The following is a 19,475-nucleotide window of genomic DNA, read 5'->3' on the forward strand; positions in this document are numbered from 1 at the left end:
TGTTATAGTCTTGTCCTTCACAAGATCCTCTGGGAAGGAGTTCCACAGGTTGACTGTGTGTTCTGTGAAGAAATACATCCGTTTGTTTTAAACCTGCTGCCTATTAATTTCATTTGGTGACCCCTAGTTCTTGTATTCCTTATTTACTTTCTCCACACCAGTCATGATTTTATAGACCTCTATCATATCCGCCCTTAGTCATCTTTTTTCCAAGCTGTAAAGTCCCAGTCTTATTAATCTCTCCTCATATGGAAGCTATTCCATACCCCTAATCATTTTTGTTGCTCTTTTCTGAACCTTTTCCAATTCCAATATATCTTTTTTGAGATGGGGTGACCACATCCGCATGCAGTATTCAAGATGTGAGCGTACCATGGATTTATATAGAGACAATATGATATTTTCAGTCGATTATCTATCCCTTTCATAATGATTCCCAACATTCTGTTCGATTTTTTGACGGCCGCTGCAAATTGAGTGGATGTTTTCAGAGAACTATCAACAATGACTCTGAGATCTTTTTCTTGAGTGGTAACAGCTAATTTAGACCCCATCATTTTATATGTATAGTTGGGATTATGTTTTTCAATGTGCATTACTTTGCATTTATCAACATTAAATTTCATGTGCCATTTTGTTGCCCAGTCACCTAGTTTTGTGAGATCCTTTTGTAACTCTTTGCAGTCTGCCTGGGACTTAACTATCTTGAGTAGTTTTGTATCATCTGCAAATTTTGCCACCTCACTGTATACCCCTTTTCCCAGATCACTCATGAATATGTTGAATAGGACTGGTCCCAGTACAGACAACTCTCAAGACCTTCCTCACTGGGCTTCCTCCTCCTCCTCCTAGGATCTCATCAAAAAAACAATTTGCCCCCTATTCATTTGAAATATTGTCAAGGACGTTTGCTTTTCAAACATTTTAATGGGCGGCTGAGATTTGGAGTCACTTCAAAATCAGACGTCCTGGATTCTTTGTGGCTTCTTGCTCCTTAAAGAAGTTGCTTATTTCCCCTCTTTCACCCCAAGATGTCTGTAAAACAACCCAGAATGGTAGGTAGGATGTATTTTCCTCTGGGTTCTGCATTTTCTCCTTTGTACCATCAATCCAAAGTCCTTCCAGCAGTTACTTCATTTCTTCCTTGTTTATATTTGCCAAAAGAACTTCAATTGTATACTGAGCCTCTGAATGTTTTAACACCTTCTCACTCTTCACATCTATAAATCCATCAGTTATTTCACATGCCTTTGGAAGTTCTCTCTCAAGCACTTCCCGGAACTCCCTGAAGTCTTAAATCTGCAATCTTGCAACATCTGCCGACTTCTTGAATTAGGCTTCCAATTTGCTCTTCACGGCACCACTTTGTTTAAAAGAAAATGCATATACTGTAGCAGAACTGCAATTTGTCATTTTGGACTTGCAACTTCAAGTGGAGCCAACAGATTTCTGGGCCTGCGTTTCCATTTCTGATATTGCTGAGCAACTGCTGCATTCATGGATAGCAAATGCTGGGAATGTCTGCAGTACAAATGCCAGGCAGCTTTGTTTGTCTGTTAGAAGGTGAAGCTGACAAACCACAAACAGCTCAGACATCAGGACTAACCTCCAGCATGTTCAAGTTAGGATGTGGTGACCTAAAAGGGATATATCTTTAAAAACATCACCTGCATTTTGCCAGTCAGCCTATAGATTTCACTAGGCTGACCAAAAGAATGTCAGTCCCCATGTAGCTGGAAACGTTTTTATTTTTAGGATCCCTTTCAACTGTAGGTTTTCACCAGAGAAAAGGTGTGATTTCTGAAGTTGCTCTTATTGAATATTATGTTCACCTAGCAGGATCCTTCTTGGAGACAAGGCTACTCTCACCCAGAGACAATGAAAGGAGCTGAAGAGAAAAGGAACACATTTGTTTACATGTTCAATCTGTGTTTCTCATTTTCACTGGGTGACAGGAAGCTTGGTGTAGCAGCGAATCGTGCCAGGGAAGAAACCTGTATGATGGGGGTGTTTTTATTCAGCTGCCAGTACAGTTCATTCTGTATTCAAATGGAAAAATTCTGCTGCTTTCAGCCACATCCAAACCGAAGAGAAAGTAATTTCCAGCAACTGAAAATCTATACATTAAACTGTAAGAAGCTTTATCACACGACAAGGAACATTTTTTATTTGGCCTCTTCTAATTTGTCCTCAAAATCCAGTGCTTAATTTGTGCCAGGGCTTGGCAGTTCATAGTCCCAGCACCTCTGGGCTTGCTGCATCCGTTATGAATGTAAAAAAATTGCTTGAGCCCTGGCACCTCTTTCATTACAAATTAAGCGCTGTCAAAATCTCTCAGCTCTCTTGCACTGTTGGTGCATATTCCCTGCCCTCTAGGGAGTCAAGGACCTACTGCTAATTAGGCTTGGCTGCATGCCCCATTCTAATATTTGGTTTGCTTGTAGCAGCTACCTTGTGTCTTGCTGTTCGAGGAGGTTTTGAAACCCATCTGGGGGTTCATCTAACTCATGACACTAGCAAAGTTACATATCTGAATACTGTATAATGAAGGTTAACAGCCATGGAAAGTTACCCATTCCCTCCACCCCAACCAGACATTTTCCAAATGTGGTAAATTATCAGTTATTTGTGAATTTAGTTCAGGGAACAACCCCTTGGTATTTCTACCAATAAATCCAGCTTTTCTGAAGGAGTTGGATATATTTCACAATTATTTTATTGTAACCACTGGAAATGCTGGAGCAGACTATGAAAGGATTTAGATTTTCAGAGTGTGAAAAATAATTTGAGAGCCAAACATTACAGTACTACTGGAGTTAGCATTGCTTATATTAGAAAATGGCACTTAAACTATTTGAATTCACTGAAACTGACCACTCTGGTACATTTCTGGCTGGCTCATCCTTGTCCAGAATTCCACATCTATGCACATATCAGAAGCAACTAAAGGATGATCTGCCTAAAATCAGCTGTATTGTCTGTTTAATACTGCGCCTGACACTGGCTAATGAATTGATTCTTCTACTATTCCCCCCCAACCCCCAGGCTGTTTTAATTTTAAACCAAGAAATATGTCAAGTGATAATTAACTCTCACTACAGACAGGTTTGTACAAAAGTAATTAACTTCACCATTTCTTCACATTGGGAAGATCCTGACTCTAGAAACAGTGTAAGATTGTCTTTGACAGCTGCTAGAAGAGTTGTCTTTACCTTCATTAATTTCCATCCATTCCCCCACACCACCACCTCAAAGCTAATTACTCCATTGCATCATACTTTGCAAGGGTATTGCACATGAAGGAGAAAGTGGAAATACCATTTTGAGTATTATAATTTTACAGCACTGGTCTATTTTTTTTTTTAATGTGAGCCTCACTTTTGATTATTATTGTGACCTCGTCCAATTCCCCTTCTCCTGGCAATCAGATTGCAATTTTGTGACAATATATGCCCTGAAAACATCCAGCGATGATAAAAATTCATATGAAATGATAAAACAGCTGGAGATGTATAGCGATGTGAATTCTTGCTTCAAGCAAAGAGAGAATGATTGTTAAAATTAGTAAAATAAGCGATGTACATGGCAATTTCTCCTCCTTATGACCTTGCAAAAGATAGGCATTTTTGTTTAAAAGTTTTGAAGTTTGGCTACTGTTTAGGTTTTTTAAAAGGCAGGTGCTGCCATGGAACATGGCTTCCAGAGCGGGCCCGAGACAGTGAAACAATCCAAAAAATCCAGCTCCTGGGATAACCTCCAGCCCTTTGGCCATCAAGAGTAAAAGCTTGATCCAAAGGCCACTAAAGGCAATAGAATGACTCCCATTGCTTGTAATGGGTCTTGGATCAGGCCCTAGGGATATTTTGTGGCCCTCTGAAATGTGCAGGGAAGGAAGGAATGGCAATTCTTTGCATTGTTTTTAAATTCTTGAGCCAATTGCACATCTAGGGCATTAGGAATTGCTATCAAGTGATAGGGAATTAAATGTTACTGAAGTTCTTGGGCCAAGCCACTGCTGGTGCAAACTGGTGCAGCTCCACGGACTTCAATGAAGCAATGCACATTTACACCAGCTGAGGATCTGGTTCGTTATGTTATCACAGTGGGGAAATCATTGAAATAAACACTGTACAACTACTGAACAAAATGAGAAAAACTCAGTTAACACTTTTATTTTAAATCAGTGCAACATAAATAATGCAAAACTGCATACTACCATGGAGCTGTTCATAATTAACACCATTTAAGCAGGGTTTTAACATTTTAATGCAGAACCAGTAGTCAAAATTGTGATCTTTATGGTAGTTTGTTATTAGTCTGTGAAGAAGTCTTGACATGCATCTCATTTAGTAGAGTTGTTTGGACAAAGAGTGGAAGAAATCAGTTTGATTATTTCTTGGGTGGATGACTTAAAAAGCATTTTTGACACTAATTTGTTGAATGTTTTAATGTTGCTCATATTCATCCAAATTAAGAGGATGACTAAATTCTTTGGGCTAGATCCTGAGCTGGTGTGTAAATTGGTGGAGCTCCATTAACTTCAATGGAGCTTTGACAATTTACATATGCTGAAGATCTGGCCCTTTAGGCTTAATATAATTAACCATACACTTAGGCATACACACATTTTACACTCATCACACAGTTTCAACATTAAGGGATTTATCCTTCAAGGTGCTGAATGCCTCCACTCCCGTGAAGTCCCGGGGGGGGGAGGGGGGAGAGGGGGAGGGCATTCAGAACCTCCAGTGGTTATGCAGCATCTCAGGATTGGGCCCTAAGTGCTTGTGAAAACCATTAAAGGGTATAATAATAAATCAACTGGTTGAGTGGAAGTTGATCAGGACAAATCTTCAGGCTTTAATATGGCTAAATCATGCCTGGTCTAACCTACTGGAAGTCTCTATAGACCTTTACCAAAATAGTAGATACATTAGAACTGGTGGGTGTGATTTATTCATCCGTGCTCATTACGTGGTGAGAGCTCATTGACATGTAAAGGTAAAAGTGCCCACCCTTAAGTCAAATGCTCCTTCTCTTCATTTGGAAATGGTCCTTTGGAAACAGTCAATAGACATTTTCACAGGTCAGATGAAATGCCTCCTTTCCGGCCTACTTATGTGAGCCCATTTCTGATTCTACCCCACTGTCTACCCAACTTTCTCTGGTTTCAGAGTATCTGCTGCATCTTTGCTCTCATTCTCTCTGAGCTCAGGATTCCTCCTCCCATTTGCAATGCCTACAGTTCCTCTTTGTATTCTTCCTGAGCTGTTGCTTTCCCTTACCTCACCTCTCTGCCTACTCATTTGTTCTCTTGTCCCAGTTGTTCTCTGGCAATATTTCACTCTTTTACGCTGTACAGCAGATTTCAAAGTCAAATTTATTTTAAAAATGTATTACGTTTCCCTTTACAGCCTGTAGTGAGCACAAAGGAACTTGCAAGGAAGCTAACAATTTAAACTTACTAAGGACATTAGTAAGTTTCCCTTTAAAGTCTGCTGCTCAGACAGCAAAATAGAATGGATGTGTGGCCTAGGTCAGACATTGATCACACTGCATCTGGCTCAGTGAAGATGTCTATGCAATTCACTTTGAATAGGATGTTGGGATGTATTAAGCAGGGGATAGAGAACAATACAGAAAATGAGAATTATGTGACTCAATAGTGCATCCTCATTTCAAATATTGCACACAGTTTTGGTTACACAATCATACAAAGTAGACTAGAAATAGAAAACGTCTGGAGAAGAGCAATGGATAGTTTTTTTAAAGGTAAGCGGCAAAAGGCTTCTTTATGAAAGGAAATTAAAATTATTAGGATTATTTATTCTACAAAGGAGAAGAGAGGGTTACATAAAAAAGACTAATAGGGTATAAACTAGTCAGTCTGTTCCAACTTTTCCCTTAAAATGAAATCTAGGGGACATTCAGCAAAAAAAAGGCAATATGTCAAATTATGCCCTGATTCACCCCATGTGCCTTTTCTGAAATCCAGCCCTCCAAATTTGGTTCAGTGCCCCATATCCTGATTTCTATTACATGAGTGCAACTCCCATGGAAATCAAAGCGAGTTGCACTCATGTAATAGAGAAAAGAATAGCTTAATGTGTTTAAAATTGAGAATGTGGAAATATTTATTCAGCATCTAATCAACTTCTAGAATTTCCTTTTTTTCAGTTCAGATCATTTTTATTCAAAATGTAGTAAAATTCAAATAATGGTTAGACACATGAATAAAAATTAATCTGCAATTACATTAACTAGAATTAAGATGGAAATAAATGTCCACACTTTAGGGTATAAAACCATCAGCAGCTGTGGTCAGGAAGGAATTGCCCCTCCATAGCAATTAGGATCTGATCCAGTGCCCACTGCAGTTAACGGAAATATATCCATTGACTTAAATGGGCATTGGAGCAGGGTCTTAATTTCCCTTTGGTGCCAGCCTGGAGAAGTCCTCATATACAGGGAACTCACAGACTGAACTAGAACTTCTACAGCTACACAAGGAAGGCTTTTTTGTATCTACTTTCCTCCACCTACTCTCATGTACCTGTGCAAGGATGGCAGGGCCGCCCAGAGGGGGGCGCAAGTGGGGCAATTTGCCCCAGGCCCCGGGCCCCACAGGGCCCCCCACGAGAATATAGTATTCTATAGAATTGCAACTTTTTTTTATGGAAGGGGCCCCCAAAATTGTTTTGCCCCGGGCCCCCTGAATCCTCTGGGCAGCCCTGAAGGATGGGCACAATTAACCCTTTGACGTTTGTAGAAAAGTTTTCAGTAAGTCTGGTCAAAATATTTCCATCAGAACTGTTTTTCAACAACCATCAAAATGGAATACATTTTTAGTCACAAAAATTGTCTGCTTTCCACAGAAAATGTAATTTTTTAATTAAGAAATGGAACCCCAGAGATCCAAGAAAAAATTCCACCAAGAACTATTTGGAAATGTCAAAAAGTTTGCTTTGCATTATGGAACTAAATCAAAATTTCATTTCAGTTCAAAATAAACAATGTCCTTCTGAGCAACCACGGTGCCTCCCCAGAGCTGTCATTCAGCTTCCCATGCCCCATTCTCCTCTATGGGGTTGGCTCCCAAGATGGACTACATCTCACATGATGTATCATGCTATTTGACTCCCATCACAGAGGCTCAATGGAAGAGGAGAACGTGGTGGAATTTTCCAAATAGAAATTCAGTTTTCAGCCCAAAATTTTCAGTTTTAATTTTTTTGTCAAAAAGTTGAAATTTTCCACAGGACATTTTTTTCCCCCCAGACCGCTCTAGTTTTGAAATCCTCAGATAAAAGCCATTGTGTCAGTGCAAATGGTCATTATACGACTAAATCTCAAATTGGATCATCCTATCTCTTAATACAGACGTATAATAAATGTTTCTGTGCAAGGCAGAAATCATATTCTTTTAACACTCTTCATGTCCTGTTCTAATGCCATTTTTCCTCATTGTTTTACAAACGGCATTACAGGACAAACGGTTTTATTCAGGAACAGCTTAAGGGATTTTTAGGACAGGAAGACACTGAATAACATATGTGGAAGCACTGACTAAAAATGTCCATCGAGTTTAGAAAATCCTCTCTCATTTTTCTGTGATCAGATATATATCATCTACCATGCTTGGTAACATTCAATTCTTGACTTCTGTGCTGTTTGTAATTCTACAAACATACTTTGATTACAGATAGGCTGAATTACCCCAGAACTGGAGAATCACTTTACATAGACTGTTTGTATCGCAGGCCGACATTCTGGGCAATTCATATTGACAGATCTTATTCATGGCACTGAGACTGGCTTGGAGAAAATGAATGTGATGCAACAAAACATGCTTGTGACTGGAAATACTTATTGGGCTTGATTCTAGACTGCCATGCTCCTCATGTTACCATTTACACTTGTGTCAAGTGGGCATAAAACACTACCATATAGTTATTTAGGAGCATTTTACACCTACTTTGCCCAGTGTCAATGACCACACAAGATGCAAGGCAGTGGTGAATCAGACCTATTGTTATTGGCCATGTCAATTTTACTTACGAGAACTGTAGACAATATTAACTGATATTCGGGGGAAAGGGGGATTTCCAAAAACACTTAAATAACTTAGGAGCCTAAGTCCCCCACTTTTCTAAGTGATTTGAGCCTAAATCTCAATGATTTTCAATGAGATTACATCTCCTAAATCCCTTTTGAAAATGGGTCCTAAATTACTTAGGGCCAGATTTTTAAAGGTATTCCGGCACCAAGTATGATTTTTGAAAAGCACCAATGCACCTAACACTCTTTGAAATCAGTGGGAATTAGGGCCTAGATGCTTTTGAAAATACCACTCCATGCCTAAATACCTTTAAAAGTCTGGCCCATAGGCAATTTTGCAAGTTTTGCTCATGGCCTTTATTTTCATAGGCACAGAACTGAATTATTAGATTGTTAGACATCTAGCAGCTAATATCTGCATCCTCAATAAACTATGGGCATAGAACTGTGGTTCGGCTATTTTCAGTAGTAAAACTGCTCCAGGAAAAAAACAAAAACAACAAAAAAAAAAAAAACAGAAAATGGTTGAACCTTATACCTTGTTGGCCTGAATTTAAAAAAGGATCACAGTAATATATGGTTTCATAAGGGATTAATTTCAAAGCACATAACCTCACATTTCTTGAGGGGGTCTCATATTCAGCATTGACTCAAAACTGTCAGTCAAGAGAACAGACAGCTTTGTTTGGGCCACAGCATACCTTCTTTGGCAGGTCTGGTACTTTATATCAATATGGATAAATAGCAACAGAACTGGAAATGTGGTTATACTGATACCCAATGTGTTGTGAGGTAATATGAGTTATATGAATAAACGTCTTCAACCATCTGAAAGAGTTATGTAAAACCTCCATCTGCCTAAGAGATGTCAATGTCAAGTCTGAGATTTTCAAAAGTAATCAGCGTTGGCCTAATTCTGGTCTCACTTAAATCAATGGTAAAACTCTCATTGACTTCAGCAGGAGCAGAGTTAGGCCAATGGTGTGCACTTTTGAAAATTCCTACCTAAGTAATTTCAACCACCTACAATTTATGGGTATCTTGATTTTTTTTTTTTTTTTTTTTTTAAAGGAGCGATACACTTTTTAGCAAGTTAACTCTTGAGTGCCAGCTACTGTTAGGGCAGATACATGCACCTCAGCCAATCAGATTTTTCCTTTAACAATGGTCATATAACAAAAATACATAACATCTCTCTACTGTTTCAGTTTGACCTACTTTCTTGGGAACCTACAGAACTCCTTCTTATACAAACCTACTACAAAGAAAAACAAATGCTCAATATCTGCCCAGATGGCAACATACATTTTAAATTGACCTTTTATTATCCAAGATACAATAAAACCCAGGATGGTTTACAGCCTGCTTCTCAGAATTCTGTATGTCTGGAGCAATAAAGGAAGCTACCAGAATGAAATTAGGGAATTTATTAATCTGTTTAATGGATAACTGTTACCCACTTCACATTATACCAAAACAGATTAGGCAGGTGACTGAGAGATCCAGAAAACATCTGCTAAACAAAATCAAAATTAATGATAAACAGAATGAGTTCTTTGATAGCTGATTTTCCTCCATCTGTCTATAACAATAAAAGAGCTGCTAGAGACAGCTGCCAATTAGTCGCTAATTCAAAAACAGTTTTAGGAAGTGGGATCTGAGCTCAAGTAGCAGTACACTGGCATGACTCTTTTATTTAACATTTATGTACCTTTGAACAAACTTTCTAATTGCTATAGCTGTTATTACCCATTTGGTGATGGCATCCCTCATCACCCTCTTCCTTCTTTCCTGGAGTCTATAGCCACTGGCTGTATCCACGCAATTGTGGATGCATGTTAAAAAAATCTAGTGATTATTAGTCAGTACCTCCTGATGGCATTCACCCTTTCCTTTTTAAGCCCTGGGTGGTCTTTATTCACAAAGCAATCATGTAATTGTCTGTGACATCTTGTTGACGTCTGGAGAGGCAGCTGACAAGAATTTATTTAAACTGGCCACTCACTGCATCCATTGTGGGTCCCCCCTCACTGTCAGTTCAGGTAAAATGCTGGTTTTAAAAACACCTGTATAGATGGACTTTAGCAATTACAATAAGTAACCTGCTCGCAGACCTAATACTCTCCTGTGTGCCATTTAGTATCACACTTTTGCCCAAATCCTGAACCAAAGAGAGAAATTGCATTTGTGGCAGTACAGGGAAGTCAGAGCATCACATGTTCCATCTTTACTTCTAACCTTCCTCATCCCAACCTTATAATTTTCTCTTTCCCTCTTATACAATTGAGCCACCTCCCCAGGCAATATTTGCAAAACATCCTCCTCTTTTACTGTTCCAAAACCCCACTAAACTATCAGGTACCTTTATCTGTTGCTTCCAACTAGTTGGCTCATGGGGAATATTCTAGCATCACGATTTGGGTAAAAAAAAAAAAAAAAAAAAATATGCAAATATCTTTTTGAGAAATACATTAAATAGCAACTTACATGAGCAACAAGGATAACAGGATTTTCAATTTCATTTCAGTAAAATATAATGGGTTTTATTCATAGAATTTAAAGTACCTTTAATTGAATAGATAAAAAGCATTACAGAGAGCTACCTTGTATATACGTGGTACCTTTGTGCCAGCTCATGGGAAGATGGATATTTACTTGTCCTAATTATTCATAAAGATGATGTCCACAACAAGCTGGTGATCAATGCCCACCTCTGTTATTTTCAAGGCTGCCTTAGTGGGAGTATCTCAAACACTGACATTTCCCCTTCCTGCAATGGAAATTCTCAGAGCACCAACTGCAGTGGATTTGGGCCAAGTAATTCTTTTTTCTCCCTAGCAGATTTCAAGGTGTGAGCCTGAATCCCCTAGTCAGCTAGTGTGTTTTTAAGTGACATTAGGAGGAAAGAAAAAAAAAACACCCATCTCACACATCCCCAAGACTCTGTCATGCTACTTTGCATTGAATTATTTTTCCATGAAAACATCTGGAGGTGGGTTTTCATAAAATCTGGAAGACAAATGTTATGAAGCAGGCTCTTGAAAATTTGCACAACGGTAGCCTCTTTCAAGTTTGTAGGTTCACGTTTGTTTCAACATGTTACCTCAAGATCAATCAACAGTGACAAACAAATTGGGGGCGGGGGGAAACCTATATTTTTCCTACCTTTTCTTCTTGTGCCTTCAAAGCTTCTGGATTCCTACAAGGAAAAAGAGAATTTTTTTGTTTGGAAGTATACAGGAATAATTCATAGGTAGCATAAACACAGACCCACTAAAACACAGACCCTGTCAGAATGAAGTGCTTATGAGGCTCTAAGCAATAACCAAAAAGCTACAACTTCAAGTATTTAATGGATCAGTAGGTTATCCATCAGAGTCATCATTTTTGATCAATTGTAGTGAAAAAGCATAAAACCTTAATTCAAATCAATATTTTTTTCCCTTTTGGGTTACAAGATTGCAGATCAAAGGGATTTTGTTATATTAACTATTTTGGTTTTACTTGTAAAACAGATACCAATCCTGTAAAGACTTATGTGCTTAGTTTTGAGGAAGTGAATAGGCCCAGATGAATTGATGGCATTACTCGTGTTTATAAATAAGGATGTGATTAAATCTTTACAGGATCAGCGCTGTCGACAACATCTCTTGCAAAAACATTAATTACTGCCATTTCTAGTAAAGCTAGCTTTCTTGTTTTAATTTGATGTATACACAACAGCCACCAAGAGACCTACCGGACTATATGCCATCTCTTGAATCTCAACCATAAGTAGGTGTGTAACAGACCATCTAATTTAAAGCTGAGCTAATAATTCATGACTACACGCAAACATATTTTCATGAAACTTTCCAAATAAAATACCACCTCTGACAACCAATATCTGAGACTGAGGAACTGGGGAGGATGCTGAGAGAAACACAAGCTACATCCTTTACTTACACTGAGTAGGACTTACATGACTTTATTAATAGCCCCACTGACCACAATGGGACTTCCCGCCTGAGTAAGGGTTGCAGAATCAGGCCCATTGATTGTAACCTTAAAACACAAATAAAGCCAACTTGCAGTGAGCCAGGCAGGTCTCTGCATGTTCTAATATGGTGATTTATCACTTAGACTAACAATATTGGTGTTTGAGACAGCAAAGATTAGTATCAGATGCCGACTACCACCAACTTGGAAGCTGAGATCCCAATCCTTGCTTTGTTGCACCTACTTGTGCAGTAAAATTCTTTTTTGATGATCCACCCTCAGATTTTGAGAGCTAGTTCTCCTCCCTCTTACATCTGCTGCTGAGCTCTTGGTTGTATAGATGCACTGTACATCTGAGTTCCTCGATCCTCTGACATAGGCTCAAAGTCCTCTGTTTTTACAGATGGTGGCCTCTCTAACCTCATTTCATTCCCTTAGCACTCACTGTTCGCATAAGTTTATTTATCTAAGTGTGGAAATAAGCAAAGTTTACTTCTTTTCTTCCTCAGAGTGAAGTAGCTTCTGGCCTCCCTAGATAAGAGATTCATGCTCTTATAATGCTTATTCTCTTTTCATATGGACTTTATTGTTTTCATTTTTAAAGTACAGTGGTCTACATTTAGACAAAACAAAGTAAAATACAGCACCACATAGCTAATGCCATGTTCACATATACCTACAACCAGATGCAGGCAAGGAACTCCTGCTATATGGTAAGATACCAAGAGAGTGCACTCTAAAAGCAAAAAGATGTTGAAACTGACAGGAAAAACAACAGAAAAACAGGATATCAGAGTGATGATAGGTGACAGTACCTACGAAGTTAAATCAAGACTTAAGATGTAGTAGCTGACATTATTAACTACCTCAAACTAGTTAGCAGGAAAATTTAGTATTGGATCGAGTTATGTTATATAACGAAGCGGTACTATATTAGATACATACAACTTTCTACTGTAGATGATAGTGTCTTGTCTTCATCTATCTTAAGGGCCTAAGAGTTCCAAGTCGAGGTGGTTGGAAATTTTCTGACAAAACCAAGTTGCTTTGAAAAATGCTGATTTGTTGAACCAGAAATTTCTTGTGACAGTCAGTCAGGTTTGACAAACTTGCTGAGTCATGGACAGAATTCCCTGCCAGATCAACAGCAGGGAGCCTTGCTGTGCAGGCTACTCCAGGTCTGGGGACCCTGGGACATAGGGACCACAGTGCCAGATTAGCTAGCCACTCAGACTGAACCCAAGTCCTGAGTTTCAGCCAGCTCTGGTTCCATATTTGCTTATCAACTTAGTGAGAGAAGGTCCCTTCTAGTCGGCCCAAATTTCTCCATCCTCTGTAGAGAATTAAACCATTGCATTCACAGAACGGGCACGGTGAAACCCAGCTTGACTTGGAAACGGGTGACACAACCAATATGTCCTGCCTACTCTGTGCAAAGCAATTGTTACCATTAACATCTATGGATATGTATAGCCAGTAACAATTCTTGCCAGGTGTCTGGCTGCTGTGTAGACATACCCCAAGTGACAGAGGCTCCTTGGCAAAGGGTCATTGGAAACAACTCTCACTTCAGACCTGACAAACTCGTCTTGCAGAATATTTATCTATAAAGAGTAACATTAAGGTATCTATAGAAGGCACATAACTTGTCAAGACTCAATCACTGCAAGAAGCCTGGATAGATAATATATAAGGAATAACATAACATATGCTTTATGGACTTGGGGTAAAAATTAGTCACCAGGGTAATGTGTGTTGGAGATGGCCCATTCAAGCAACAGGAGTTATTACCCCTCCCTAGTCAGCTGCTGATGTAATACAAGGTTCTATTGTCTAGCTTTGCTACACCATGGACAGTCAATGGAAAACCATCAAAGAAACTTGTAAATAATCAAAACCACTTGGAGGTGAAAAGGAACATAATAGCAGGCAGGAGATTGCCTTGGCTATGAACAAAGGCAAAAGGTTGTTTCAGTATAACAGAGTGTAGAGAAAGGCACTCAGTATTCATTCACTGAGGAAACCTCTTAAGGAGCTGGGGGGGGGAGGGGAAGGGCTTCATGAATGTTTGGATTTTGGTCCTTGTGAAACCGTTAGTTCTGCAACAGACTGAACTTGGGGAGGGGGGAATTACTTTATTATAAAGGAAAGGAGACTATTGATAAGTGTACACGTATCATTTGCATTTTATTATTTTGTTTTGTGTTGTAACAATTTTCCTCCATCACTTCTCTCTTATTTCTAGTTCAATCTTCATTCTTTATTATACAACCCTATTTTTGTTTCACTAAAAGTGCTCACAAATGCTGTGTGGTTTACAGAAGTGGTGGTTTAAGGTAAAACATAAATAAATTGGGGTGTGATGCTGACAGATCAGCTAAGATCAGAGCCCTTGGGCAATTCACTGGTGGGTGAACTTCAAAGGAGTGTTAAAATACCTGGACAATTCACTTGTTAAAATGGATGTTAATTGTATTTGTCTTCATCTATCTACATCCTGTTTGATGTACACTAGTGTAACTAAATTAACCTGTTGTTGCTATATCCTTTTTCATGTCCTGTAACTCTGTAATTACCTTTATATTATGTATACGACTCTACTTAATTAACATTAGGTCAAAAGGCCTGTATTTAGTGTTTAGAAATGAACTTACTTTATATGCGGATGATATGAAAGCTAATGAAGAATTGTTCCTGGCTATCCCATTATGTACTCTAGTAATTGGATAACCTTAATTTAAAGTGTGTTAGTTTTAAGATAAGAAAGTACTGGATGTGAAAGCTTCATGAAAACTAGCAGTTATATAGACTGATTCAGGTGGGAACTTAGGATGTGGTCTAAATTGAACCTTGTCCTTGTAGAAAACTGCGTATGGCAGATCAGTGACCAATGCATTCACTCCCCTCCACCCCCAGTGGAGATGATGGCCACTAAAAAAAAAAGCTACCTTTGCTGAAAGGGTCCATGAGAACAGACAACACTGAATTCAAATCCCATAATAGTGCTGGATCCCTGATAGATTGTTTCTGCCTATCTAGCCCTTTCAGGTTGTGATAGGGTGAGTAAAAACAGGAATTGATTTGAGGGAGAAACACTGAGATGCCACCAGATGCACCCTAAAGAAGCTGAGGGCTACATCTGACTCCTTAACATATAAGAGATAGTCCAGAATGTCTGAGTAGGTGACATATTATAATAGGCTGCCCAGACGGAGAACCATTTCCACTTCCACAGATAAGTAGCTTTTGTGGGAGGTTTTCTGCTGTTAAGGAGAACATTCCGGACTGCAACTGAGCAGTGAGCCTCCTCTGCATTTTACCAGTGATAAACTATGCCATGTTGTGCAGCATTTGAGGATTCGAGTGCAGTGCCCGGCTATGGATCTCTGTGATGAGGTCTCTGGTTATTAGTAACAGCAAAGGTTCTCAAGTCAACAGCTTGCATAGGTCTGAATACTATGGCTGTCTTGGCCAGGCTGTCACTATGAGGATCATTCTGCCATGATCTTGTTTCAGCTTGAGAATGACTGAGGATCAGAAGCACTGGTGGATGTCCATACAAATAGGTTTTTGTCCCACAGAAACAGGAAAGCATTGGATATTGATCCATGGCTGTGACCCACCCTGGAACAGAAATGGAGACACTTTGAGTTGCCAACAGATCCGCCAGTGGAAAAATCTCTATGTGGAACACTGAAGCTAAAATCACTGTGTTGAGGAGGTATTGATGATATTTCGTCCTCATGGTAACCAGAGTGTAGAGACCCAAAGACTTCTAAACCACTTGAGTTCTTCTGCATGTGCAAAGCCTCATCTGTTTTAGATGAGCACAAGGATAGGTTCTCAATTGTGTGTCACACCTCCAAAGGAATCCCCGAGGACTACAACCAGGAGGAACAGTGCATAATTACTGCCTATGCCATGGCTGCAGAATCTGTTGTGTCCAAGGAGGCCTGACTAACTGATTGAAAGAAGAGGCAGGAACAAGGCACTGAAATCTGTTCTTTTGGAACCTTCCGGCAGTTTATTCCCAAATTGAGAGACTGCCTCCCAGTTAGAATAGTCATATCTTGACAACAGTGCATGACGACTGGCAATATGGAGCTGTAAATTTGCTGCAGAATAAATTTTTCTGCCAAAAAGATGGTGGCATCTTTTTCTTTAGGGTAGCCTTAGCTTAGTTTCCCTCCTTCACAGCAGCCACAACTAGGCGAACTCAGCTACGATGTAAGTAAAACAGCGCAACCCCCTGGGATGGATCCTGGTATTTACATGCCATTCATTTGGCCACATTCCAGTCATTTGGAATGGAGGAAGGGGTTTGCCACAGTGCTTTGATGGGATGCATAATGGCATCATTTTTAGGCAGGGCTACCTTTCCTGCTGCAGCAGAATGGAGAATATCAATCAGCTTTTGGGTATTCTCCTCCACTAGCTCCATCTGAATGCCAAAAGCAGCTTTCATTCTCCAGAGAAGCTCTTGGTACACCTTAAAGTAATCAAGTACCGGGGAGGATGCCTCTGGTATCTGAGCCTCGTCAGCTGATGAGGATGCAATAAGAGGAGGCAAGGGGACAGTGCTCCTAAGGGTGGTCCTGTGGAATCAGGGTAGCGTCAAATCTTGTACTTGACACACCATAGGCTGATCAGTACAGGATCTCGGTACCATCAGAAGAAGGCTCCCTCCCAGGGGATCTGGTTGCACAAGATAGCAGCATGGTTTATCTGGATGCTAGGGGCATCCAATAGGGCAAAATGAAGGGGCTGATATAATACTGAGGCCCAGGCATGTCTGGCCCAAACATCCCAATCCCTGCCTGTACTCTTCTCAAACCTACACAGATGAGTATGGGAATGGGACCGCAAGAAAGCTCTGGACTCTTGGTATTGTGAGACTTGAGAGTCTACCTCGGAGTCTGAATCCTACACTCTAGACTTCAAAGAGCTGACCCCTTATGTTTCCGAAGCCAGGATTGTTCTGAAGTCCCAATAACGGGGGATCTTCTTCAGCTCCTATCTGCAGGCAAGCTTGGGAAGCACTCCAGGAAGGAGTCATCAAAGAGCTTCCCTTGGATAACCAAAGGGGGTTCCAACACTGGTCCATGGGCAGTCTCCATCAGGATGTAGCAGAGGTGCTCCTTCCTCAGCTTCTTCACCATGGGTCTGGAAGCTGTGAAAAATTTAACATCTGTCTCTAATATGGCCTCACCTAAGCTCTTGAGACAGCACAAATGAGGGTCATTGATAGGCACAGGCTTCCTGCACCTAAGCAAGGTTTGAAACCCTGGTACCATGGCATATGCTCCCCTAGGTGAGGCCCATCTGACTGGGGGAAAGAAAAAAAATTAATAACATTTTTTAAACGAAATAAGAAATAAAGACACAAAAAGGAAAAAATATCAAATGTCAAATGATGAAAAACGAGTATTACTAGGAAGCAACCAAGTAGTGAAAAGTTTGTTCACAGTGAACACAAACGTTCTGACCACACACAGTAATAAGGAAGTGAAGGCGGGGGGGGGGGGCAGCTCCACCCTTTATTACTGTGGCTTCAGAGCAGGAGCAGCTCAGATGTGGACAGGGCTGTTCCTATACGTATTATGAGGGAAAACTCTCCAGCACCAGTGCACAGGCGTGCACACACACCTACAGTGGAATGGACATATGCAAGCACTCGAAGAAGAACTTCTAGTTTAAATCCCTGGAACTTTGATTAAATCTGTGACTATCTGAAACTATTGAGACCACTCTAGTTACCAATGCAAACAAAGCTCTCTCTGTTGTTACCTTGTCCTCTGTCCTATTTGTCTATTTTTTCCCTCTCTCTAGTACTTAGGTAATATAGGATAGTAAGATCTCTGTGGTAGGGGATGTCCTTGTGTTATTTGTTTGTATAATGCCTAGTACAATGGGCCCTAATTCCTGATTAAGGTTCTTAGGGATACCATAATAGAAATAACAAAATAATGATGTATCCCTCCTTTGGGGAATGTTGTCCATATGCATCTAAGGATTAGATTTTTATCAGTAAATGTTGGTAAACAGAGATTTCACTGTATGCACACAAAACAATGAAAAAATATTTCCATCTATAAACATCAAAATTTACAGACAGGCAATGTAAGAAAAATACTGCTTGAGATCTTACAGCGGAAAATCCAGTGATTTAGACTTGATTTAGCCTTGTTACAAATGGACTAGGGAATGAATACTACATTTTTTTAAAAGGTATGATTTGTTGATGTCAAGATATTTACTTTGACGTGATATTAACAAAGTATACAATTTGTGTTTTAACCGTTTTTAAAGCTTAACTTTTTAAATCTCACTGTATACTGTCATTAAATAATTGTTTCACCCCCCCTAAATTTTCACAGTTGTGAAATTATGACAGAAATCTAAAAAAGTGCTTAAAAATAAACATTGATATTATCTGTCAAAACTATAAAAAACAAAATAATAAATTCTGCCAAGCCTGATTATCCAACATTCAAGTTAGACAGACTTCAAAAACAACTGAGTATACGAAGGACTTGCACCTATTAAAGCTTCTAATCCCAAATCCTTTTTATTCCCCCACCCCAGGCAAATGTTGCACTGACCCTTATGGGAAATTTGTTCAAACGAAGGCTACAGGATTTGGAGCTTTGTTAGTTATAGGTTTGTGTGCAATATATTCATTAGTATGTGACAATTCCTTCAGTGACACCTTCTTTCTCTTCTGGTAGAGACACCCCTTGAAGTAGAGGTTCCAACCTGAACAGATGCCATAGAGTTGTAGAATCTTGCCAGGTTCCTTAAATAATAATCCTCAATGAGGCTAAAGGACTGGTTGGAAAATTCAAGTGCACTGTTAGAAACAGATTATCCTCATTAACTAGAGTGAAGGGAAATGTAAGTCAAACTAAGAGTTGGCCAGGCTCATCTAACTCCAGGCCAAAGTAGAAAAAACAGCTATGTTTGGATATTTCCTTATAATATTAAAATATAATTCTCAACGGATACAACCTGTGTGATCTAGAGGGATGTCTAAAATGGCAGCCAGGATTTGGATAAGAGACTTTTTAAGCATTTATTCTGTTTATACAGGGAAGTTCTGCAATACATAGACTGTTATACTCCCAGAGGCCTCTCAATGCTTTTCCCAATATTGCTGGTTGAGAGATGACGCACAAGGTAGAAAGATCTCAGATATAGGAATGTATCATTCAGTTTGTGTACATATAGTATGTGCAAAAATGAAAAGCACTTTTAACTTTACCCTGGAGCCCCGGCTTTTAACAAGTTGTTTGAATTCTTCCTAGTTTAAAGGTTTAGTGACTGTAATAGTAATAGAACCATTACACTGATCAAAATAAAATGAAGACATGAAACATTTAAAAAAGTCAATTCCCTTTCACCCACTTTTTTGGTATATCAGTAAAAACAAAGACATAGGC

The 19,475-nt window shown here is 39.5% G+C and overlaps 1 protein-coding gene across 1 annotated transcript in view; it reads right to left on the bottom strand.

Annotated features, from left to right (window-relative positions):
- Positions 1-19,475, bottom strand: part of FSTL4 (follistatin like 4) — a 485,177-nt gene that overhangs the window by 431,064 nt on the left and 34,638 nt on the right. The window contains exon 4 of the mRNA XM_026659459.2: positions 11,224-11,257. Within this exon, the coding sequence (XP_026515244.1) occupies positions 11,224-11,257 (34 nt within the window). The remainder of the gene's footprint in view (positions 1-11,223; positions 11,258-19,475) is intronic.

Source organism: Terrapene carolina, unplaced genomic scaffold, assembly GCF_002925995.2.
Source record: "Terrapene carolina triunguis isolate 2854851 unplaced genomic scaffold, T_m_triunguis-2.0 Scaffold629, whole genome shotgun sequence".
Classification (NCBI taxonomy): domain Eukaryota; kingdom Metazoa; phylum Chordata; order Testudines; family Emydidae; genus Terrapene; species Terrapene triunguis.